This window comes from Etheostoma spectabile, chromosome 12 (genome assembly GCF_008692095.1).
Source record: "Etheostoma spectabile isolate EspeVRDwgs_2016 chromosome 12, UIUC_Espe_1.0, whole genome shotgun sequence".
NCBI classification, from domain to species: domain Eukaryota; kingdom Metazoa; phylum Chordata; class Actinopteri; order Perciformes; family Percidae; genus Etheostoma; species Etheostoma spectabile.
Genome location: NC_045744.1, coordinates 8,817,619 through 8,827,669, shown reverse-complemented (window position 1 = coordinate 8,827,669; position 10,051 = coordinate 8,817,619). Strand labels below are relative to the sequence as shown.

At 40.5% G+C, this 10,051-nt stretch overlaps 1 protein-coding gene across 1 annotated transcript in view; it reads right to left on the bottom strand.

The window, feature by feature from the left end:
* LOC116699148 (tensin-3-like) overlaps window positions 1-10,051 on the bottom strand; it is a 34,038-nt gene that overhangs the window by 23,357 nt on the left and 630 nt on the right. Inside the window, 3 exon segments of the mRNA XM_032531572.1 lie at window positions 1,088-1,210; window positions 1,463-1,513; window positions 1,752-1,921. Of these exon segments, the coding sequence (XP_032387463.1) occupies window positions 1,088-1,210; window positions 1,463-1,513; window positions 1,752-1,901 (324 nt within the window). The 5' untranslated portion in view covers window positions 1,902-1,921.

Genomic DNA, 10,051 nt, shown 5'->3' with positions numbered 1-10,051 from the left:
GGGAGGTCCAGACCAGAACAACGAACCCGGTCCTGCTATGAGTGGAGTTGAGGGGAGGCAGTCAGTCGTACAAATACCTCGGCTGGGCTGGACAGCAAACTGGACTGGACAACACACAGCAGCCACCTGTACAGGAAGACCGAGCCGGCTGTACTTCCTGAGGAGGCTGCGCTCCTTTAACATCTGCAGCAAACTGCTGTGGATGTTCTACCAGTCTGTGGTCACCAGTGTCCTCTTCTACACTGTGGTGTGCTGGGGGGGCAGCATATCAAAGAAGGACACCCACGGCTGGATAAACTGATCAGGCGGCCGGCTCTGTGGTCGGCATGAAGCTGGACTCAGGGGTGACGGTGGCAGAGAGGAGGACATTGGACAAACTGCTGGACATTACTGACAATGCCAGCCACCCCCTGCACACCGTATCAGCACCCAGGGAGCGGTTCAGCTGAAGGCTGCTCCTTCCCAAGTGCGACCAACAGACTCAAAGGACTCTTGTCCCTCAGGGCCATCCGACTATCAACTCCTCACTAGGGGGGAGAGGAAATAGGGCAGAAGGACAATACAACATACTTATATCATACATACATAATCCCATACATACTACATACATCAACATACTACTACATACATAATACATACACACACAATAAATACATTAGAGCACACCTGGACTTAAATTCCACAACTGGTCAATTTATTTATAATCATTTTAACACTGGACTAAACACTGACCTTCTGAAAATAATAGAAGGTTCTTTTCTGTTTTTTGACAAATGTTCTTATAGTTTTATCAATTTTATTGGTATTTTGGTTGATTTGTGTCTGCATTATACTGTTTTTTATCATTGTTTTATTTCTTGGTTCTTGACAAAACAACTGGCTGCGAACTTTCATTTGCGCGGGCAGTCAATCTCCAAAGATCAATATAAGATATTCAAGTCTAAGAAATACTTAAATATTATTTTCAGGGTTTAAACAACAACAAAAAGGCCTTGTGAAATGGCAAAATAATTAAAACGTTGAATAATTGCTTAACTATTAATGCAAGACAGACACAGCTGATACAACACAACCTGTAGATGCTCACCCTGCAGTGTATAACCACCACATGGAGGGGGTCAGCATTGAGCCAGCTCTCCATTGCCTTGCAGATGGTGCAGATCTTATCCAGAGGTGGAGCATGCATGTCAGGCCAGCCTGTATCTAGAGTCTGAAAACACATTACTCATTGTAAACAGACACAGTAGAACTCTATACAGTTATCCAGTACCAATCAATATTATACTTTTTCACTGTAGCTGGTTAGACAAAGCTGATCAAAGAGGTTGAACAGAGATCTTCTGCTGTAGAAATGAATTTTATTTGTTATTTTGGAACTGGATGGATATCATCCTACTTTTTGACTTTTTACTATTAATTTGTGCTTATTTTATGTAGATGACACAATGTCACATAAACTTACCTTGGGGTTCATTTTAGTGAGATCATGTCTTTTCTCTGACAAGTTGATAATCTAAAAAGAAGATAGAAGACAGCCCGTGACTTAAAATGTTATCTCTAAGATTATAACATTATGCTTTAACACTGATTCTTACATCAGGTTGAGTGAACAATTAACTATGCTCTCTGAGATCAATACTCTCGTGTCAATATCCCATGAAAGCCCATCAGCAAAAAACGGTTGGGACTTTGACACTTCAGCTTTGACATTTCGAGGTGAGACCGCGAGCAGCACACAGACAAGCACTGACCAGGTAATTATCTGCATGCTTGGACTTGAGCATTCGTGTGACATCCTTCAGGTTGTGAGAGTAGATCTCCTCTGTGCACCCACAGGGGAAGGACACAGCGATGATGCGTTCTGTGATGTACGTAAGGTCGAGTTCATATCCCTCCTCCATCCTGAATCCTGGGGCTTACTGTTCAAAACATCAAAAGCAGAGACACAGGTGGCTCAGGCCCTTCAATAACCTCACACCATTCCCACTTACAGCAGGTGACTTTGCTCAAGTCAATATCTGATAAAAAGGCCAAAGTCCTCAGCGTTAGTCATCGTTTCCAAGTTTGTGGCGGATATCTTTAGAGAATGGCCTCTATTTCAGATTATATGACAGAGGGTCTGTTGTTTGTGCAGAAACGGTCAACAGTGTGAGTCACAAAAACTGTAGAACTGTGAACAGGTTGAAACAAAACAATACATCAAGGGCTTTTACCATGAGCGATAAGTGCCACTTATCTCTACTGCAAAAAGAGATACAGTGCAGTGGTTTCAAAAAATATATAACACCAGCAATCTAATACTCAATGTCAGTCAGTCGGAGAAACAATGACAAAGACAGAAAAAAACTTTCAAAAGAATTCCGGTTAGAACCAGTTGCTGTAAATCCCTGAGTGATGGCGTGTCCCTTGTGACCTCATAGCCATGCACTTCCTGCAGCGGTGGTCTGGGGAGAGCCTGTCTCACCCCACCACATCCACAGGCCTTATTCTCTTATCTAGTCATCTATGTATGCTCTGCGTGTGTTGACTGCAGACACCACTAGATCTGACACTAATTCTTCAAAGCTTCTCTGTTTTTTTATATATGATAGTCAAATTAATAAATTCTCGTTTTTGGACGGACAAAATAGAAATTAATAGAAATAGAAATTAGGACTGAGGTTTTAAACTGTCAACTGACATTTAATGGAATACACACTTTTTTCTTTCTTTTTTTTTATCCGTGACAAAACCCGATATATTATTGGACTGTTTTGCAAATGTTGCACAACAAATACATATAAACATGTATTATAATGTTGTATTGTATATATATTCTTATAATTATTATTTTATATAATCTATATTAGCTGTTCTATACAGTAAACTATGTTTTGCTGTTTCATTACATGACTGTATGTACTATGTCATAGTTTATCCATACAACAAACCATTAATCACGTATCATTACGTGATTGTATGATATATTATTCTCGTGTATGCTGTTATAGTTGATCATATTACACATACATACTTTGCAGCTACTAATCACACAACTTTGGCACTTCACTTGGAACATTATTGTAAAATTAGTACACTGTGGTTACTGCTTGCCTTGTAGTTTTGAGTTCAATTGCATTGTTCCTATTTTTATTTCCATTTTCTTTTTTTTATCTACTTTAATTCTTTTTCATTTCATTCTTTAATCAGTACTTATTGTATATTTTATGAATATATTAGATTATTGTCAATAAAGCAAACCAAACCTTACCCTTTGAATGAGCCAGAATTAGGCTATATGTCAGTGACTTAAAAAAACTGATCTATACTCCTTTGTAGCATTTGTAAGAGATAACATAGATCCATAGAGCTCGATACGTGTCTCAGATTTCACACAAACACAAGCACACACTCCCACAAACAAAAACACATTCCTTAAGCTGCCAAAGATATCATCATCCTTCTTAAATGACTCCAATTGTTTGTTGTGATTAAATGACCCACAGTCAAAAATGTGTCCGTCAATTAAGTCTGCAATGACTGCAGGCTACAGCGCAACACTTTGAAGGGGGCCAGAGAGGGAGCCATAAACCAGGGACAGTGCATGGCTTAAACCAACCCTCAGAGCGGAATGAAAGAGCCCATGTGTATGAAGAGGTCATCACTCGGGGAAACAGGGCTGGGGTTTTTGTGAGTGTGTATGTTGGTAGAGGTGGTGGAAGCGGGGGGGAATAGGTCCTCAGGGATTGTTGGAACTAATGGTGGGGTTAGTTCATTTCCCCCGAGACTCTGAGGAAAAACTGTTGACTAATGGGAAATTAATGAACAGGTCGGCCAGTACTTAGGCTCTGTGTCTCTCCAGGGCAGGGGCATGGGAAGAAGGCTTAGTCATGTTTTGGAAGTGTCAAAGTACTGCGCCAACTAGAGATGGGAAGGATACCTAACTAAACCTTACCTCCATGTGACCTTGGAGTGTGAAAAAAATTGACTTAATTAATTTTGGTGTATTTTTTGTTTAAAGGCAAGGCCAGGCAAAGCAGCTTTATTTGTATAGCACATTTCAGCAACAGGGCAATTCAAAGTGCTTTACACAAAATCAGTTAAACAGATAAAACACAAGTAAAAACAGTTAAAAATCATAAGCATTAAAAACCGGTAAAACACATGAATAGACAGTTAAAAACAAATTAGAAACATAAAACACAAGAATAAAAGTTACAGTGCAGCATAAGAAATTTTAAGAAATGAGCAGTCATTTAAAGAAAGGCAGCATCAAAAAGAAAGGTCTTCAGCCTTGATTTAAAAGAACTGAGAGTAGCAGCGGATCTGCAGGTTTCTGGGAGTTTATTCCAGATATGAGGAGCATAGAAACTGAAAGCTGCTTCACCCTGTTTAGTTCTGACTCTGGGGACAGAAAGTAGACCTGTCCCAGATGACCTGAGAGGTCTGGGGGGGTCATAGTGTAGTAGCAGATCAGAAATGTATTTTGGACCTAAACCGTTAAGGGATTTATAAACTAGCAAGAGTACTTTGAAATCAATTCTTTGAGACACAGGAAGCCAGTGTAAAGACTTCAGAACCGGAGTGATGTGATCCAGTCTCTTGGTCTTAGTGAGGACTTGAGCAGCAGCATTCTGAATCAGCTGCAGCTGTCTGATTGATTTTTTAGGGAGACCTGTAAAGACCCCGTTACAGTAGTCAAGTCTACTGAAGATAAAGGCATGGACAAGTTTTTCCAAATCCTGTTGACACATAAGTCCTTTAACCCTTGATATATTCTTAAGGTGATAGTAGGCTGACTTTGTAATTGTCTTAATGTGGCTGTTAAAGTTCAGGTCTGAGTCCATGACTACACCAAGATTTCTGGCTTTGTCTGTTGTTTTTAACATTGTTGTTTGAAGCTGAGCGCAGACTTTTAATCGTTCCTCTCTTGCTCCAAAATCAACCACCTCAGTTTTTCCTTCATTTAATTTCAGAAAGTTCAGAAAGTTAAAGTTTGATGCTGGGAAATACAGTTAATTATCTGCTTTCTTGCGAAGAATTAGATGAAAAGATTGTTACCACTCTCATGTCTGTGCAGTAAAAATTAAGCTTAATTTTATTGCCAGTAGCCGGGTATCTTAGTTGACCGTAAAGACTGGAAACAGCTAGCCTGGCTCTGTCCAAAATAGGCAACTCCTCCCTACAAGCACACAGCTAAGCATCTCACATCCTTCACGTTTAATACATACAAAAAACAAAAGTACGGGGGGTTATGTGCTGGACTCTTTCTTGGTTGTGTCTAGATGGTATGCCAAGATTTGCGAGAGTCTTACCAGATGGTTAAGGTTAAGCATGGACCTTGAAAGGTTAAGGTTAGGAGTAGGGATGTAACGGTATGAACATTTGACCTCACGGTTATAGTGACCAAAATCATCACTGGTTTTCGGTATTATCGCGGTGTGTTCAATGCTTTTAGCAACTTATTTCCTGCACGTTCTGCAGACAGGACAACTATCTTTAATCAACTGTCCTTCGGCGATCTTATAATAACCAAAATACACCCATGCTTTAGAATTAGTCCTCTTAGAGGGCTGATAAATGTCCCGAGCGCTGTTATCTCCTCCTTCCGCCATGACTCCAACTTCAAGAAAGGCAGGTTATAGGCAGTGCGCCTGTGTGGCATCTTCAGGAGACTGAAAACGGTAATTGTTATCTGAAACATTTTAATTGTGGTTAACTGTCAACAGTGATTATTACATCCCTAGTTAGGAGCATAGGGCATTGGGCAGCGAGTGTCGCGCAAGTTTTCACAAATCTAAGGTTAGCATCTGGAAACGACTCTCCTTCTTAGATGGGTGCAGTAATGTCATACTGAATTGCTTATGTCAAGAAATAGTCTGGCACGTGACCACACACTGAAACCAGAATTTTCTTTTACACTTTTGTTTTTGCACAAGCTGTAGGCTGATCTTGTTACCTTTGGGCAGAACTAGGCTAGTTGTTATCCCCTGTTTCCAGACTTTACGCTAAGCTAAGCTAAATTAACCAGCTTCTGGCTGTAGCTTTCTATGTAAATGACTTCTTATCTAACTCTCTGCAAGAGAGTAGAAACGCTTAAAAAGTCAAACTATTAACAGACACAGGCTAACTATTTTAAAGGTAACTAAACAAAGAGAAATAATGGTTTCAACCAACTGAAATAAAAAAGATAAAGATGCACAAAAGGAGCTATTATCGCAATTTTAAATAAATTGTAAAAAATCTAAACATTATCGTGCGGATTATTAATTTGTCATGAAGCACTCATGTGCAACACTGCAGTAATCAACAGCCTTTTTCTACTAGACCTCTCACTTCTCCCACTCATCATTCAAGCTAACATGAGTGACCTGCCCCAGCACGCACTAAAGATAATTGGTCTTTAATTTGCACTGACTGCTTTTGTTCCTGGTTTGAGGCGGAGCATTAGCTCACATAGGGCAGAATACGCAATACCAAGGAACTACAATCCCGAGCCCACCCATGGCACTGGGAGAGCAAGGCTGGTAGAGGAGCGGGGCAGGCAGAGAGATTCAAGAAAATGGGTTGCCAGATATACTGTGAACAAGCTGCGACAGGTTTACTGAGGTCAGGATGTTGGGGATTAGGGTGTGTCTGGCTCCCCCAGCTCCAACCCCTCAGGTAAAAGCTTGACTAGGCTGCGTGGGTGCTGTCAGCCACGTTCACACATGCATGACCATCACTTGGGACCAGCTCCAAATGCCTTTCTTTCAATCAACCAGAACGCTGAAAATAAGTTAATCAAACATTCCTTTTATTCATAAAAGAAGTGCGGGGAAGAAAGAACCAGAAGGCATATTAAAGAGCTGGGATGAAGCCTGATTCCATTTCAGGAGCCATACCCTTCACCTGGCCTGTACTGTATAGACTCCTCCATTTTGTAGGAGCAGTCGAACCACGAGATGAAAGACGACAGCATCATGTAATAGGATGTAAACTGCATAGACAACTGTCTTAAAATCTAGACACCAGTTAGTTAGACCTAAGGGTTAAATCATGACCTCATAGTTGTTTTCATTTTTGAGTGCACTGTGGTGGTAACAGTTGGCAAAAATGTTGCATGCCTGTCTGTCTGTCACAAATAATAAAGACTCTACAGAGCCTGGGGTTGAGCCACAGCAACTGAATCCATTCACGCAAAAGTTTGTTTGTATGTGAGTAGGCTGGTTGCTACTTGTCTACAGCTCTGTATTTTCCATTAGGGATTTCAGTGTGGCCATCATCGCGCAGATTGCTTTTACATATTTGTTCAAACCAGTGAAAGAGGAAATAGAGTATAGAGAGTCTTGGTTAAATAAAAGAAAAACAAGTTTAACATAAAGGATTAAAAAAAGGTAAAGGATTTTAAAGACAGCACACATCATGAGATGTGGATATCAACACTACTGCATGACCATGAAAACAAACAGTTTTATTTTTGTTATCAATCAATATAGCAGTTCTTTTAATTCAATGTTTAGTTTATTATTTTAAAAAAATAATGACAAGTTCTCATTACGTTACTATCCAAGGCCACCAAATGCCTCAAAGCCAACAAGGATTCAATGTTGTGTAGCAGAAATGCATTTAACCCTTATATTACAGAAGCTGCAACAACCCAACTTTAGTCTAGTTTTATCAAATAAGAGTGTTAAATCTACCTAATGGACTAATCCATATTTAAATAGTTTGCAAATGAGTATGAGAAGCAATGTGTTTTAAATCAATTACAAATAATTATAAAATGTCCACAAACTTTACGTCTGCACACATATGAAAGCAATCGAGGCACCCCCCCCACCCCCACTCCAAAATCAAACTGGATTGCTTCTGTTGGCTCCAGCTTCCATTTTAGGACAACTCAAACATTTTTATAGGTCCATTAAACTCAAACTATGTTTCTAAAATAAAAATGGGTGTGCTGAAAAAGAGAGCACCAAATCCTAACTCAACACAAACGTTCTCAGTCATACACGGCAGTGCTGCTACAGCTACGGAGAGAGGTCGAAATCCAAGTGGGGTGATAAAGCTCATCCAACCCAGCATGTAGGAGCTGGCTCGGATTCGCACCTATAGAAAAAACAGCTAAACATACAGTACACTTCTGTCTCTTTGGGAGACTCAGGACAGATTAATGATCTCCTAAACAGTTTGTCTGCCAACCACAGCAACACCTAAAGTGCCATAAATGCTTCAGAAAGTCTGGCTGCCTATGGGGTGACTGCTGAATGGAAATGTAAAAACAAAACGTTTCTTCACATTAACTTTCTTTATTTGTTTGCCCAGCACATGAAAATAACTATTAATGCCTGTTTACCAGACTCAAATGACTGGAACAACTACAACAGATTTGTTTCTTGCTCTTGTCATCTGGCTGTAGCACCCCCCCTCCTCCTTTTGGTATTTAGCATTCACATCTAATAGCCACCTAATAACCTTCCTACCATCAGATTCACTGTTCCAGCCTGGCTTGTATTTACACTTGGCAAGAGCTCACACCTCATACTGCGGGATAACATGTCCACAGTGACATAACACGCTGCTTGAAGGGCCCGGAGAGGGACAAGGCCAGTTTGTTTCAACCTTTTCCTGCCATGCACTTTATATCCTTATGCTGTGCCTTTAAAACCCATTCACTGCTGAAGAACTGAAATAACCAAAGTCATGAGAACTATTGATTAAAAAAAAGCCACAGGAGGGGGGAGCTGGGTAATTTTAGTAAGGTTATTTGGTAACTCTGGAACTCTTAATGCGTATTTGTCCTACATTTTCATGAGATATGTTGAAGGGAATATAAATGACAGCCCTGGGCAAATGTGTGCACCCTTAATGCTCCTGAAGTACTCCCTAATTACCGTTTTCTATCCCAAGGTCATAGTGGAATGCGTTCCAAAATGGATTACGTTCCCACTCTCGCGCTCTCCTTCCCCTCTTTCTTGCCGTTCTTTCCCCTTTTTATTGCTTCCTTTCTCCTTCCTTCTCCAGGTATCCTTCTCGCTGTTTAATGGCTTACACATGTCTGCCAAGGGCCCGTGGCACTGCTGTGACATAGTGAAATGCCCCAGTGCTCTGTCCATGCTGTTCCTCCCAGGTTCAGATCACAGCATTCTTCTTACAGTACACAACCCCAACCCTCTGCCAACCCACCTGTCCAAACCACACTATCAGGATACCCATTCATCTGTCACCCTACCAGAGCTTTGTAATTACGGCCTGGCATTTTGGGTTTCTGTCACACATTTATTTCGCCTCGAGGGGCGAGATATTGTTCACACGACTCTGACCTCAAAATAGAGCAGCCAACAAAAACTATAATTGTCAGTTCAAAAATGTTTCTCTTGTCTTGATGGGTCTGTAATTAAAGCTAATATTGAAAGAGTGTGGCCTGCAAAATATTTGAAATAACCTGCATGGTTTATGTTATTTGAAAGAAAGGTGCACAAGAGGGTGTAAATGCAGGTGTGTGTGTGTGTGTGTCTGATTTCCAAGCAAGGGAGGGACTGATTTCAAGTGAAGAAGGCTGTAGCTGTTATGATGTAAGGCGCTTTTACATGTCATCAACAATGGCTGCCTGAGAAGCATAGCCCTAGGGCCACAAATACCACACAGCAGCTGTAGCTCAAAGAAAAAAAAGCCATACTCTCTCGTTTTGATTGTCTCCATCATTTATCCACTGACTAAGAAGTCCAAACAGTCAACAAAAGGTTTCTTTTAGAACTTTACAGACTATTGGTTAGTCTTCCACAAGAATGGCCCCATATGTTTCACATTATAAAGGCCAACAGTACACCAGAGCCCACAACAGCAAGGGACCCCAAATTATAGCCATTATATATTAAAAAAAAAAAAAAAAAAACAGTTCATTGAGAAAGATATTTGAAAGCTAAAAAGACCCAAAGAGTTCAAGCCAAGCTTTAGGGAGTTCAATTTAAAAGCTTTTCACATTGGAAAAAAAATCCAAAACACAGTACTTAGTCAGTTTGAATGAGTCTCTAAGTCTTCAGAGTCCTGCTGGAGGAGCTGGAGCCACACACACACACACACACACCCC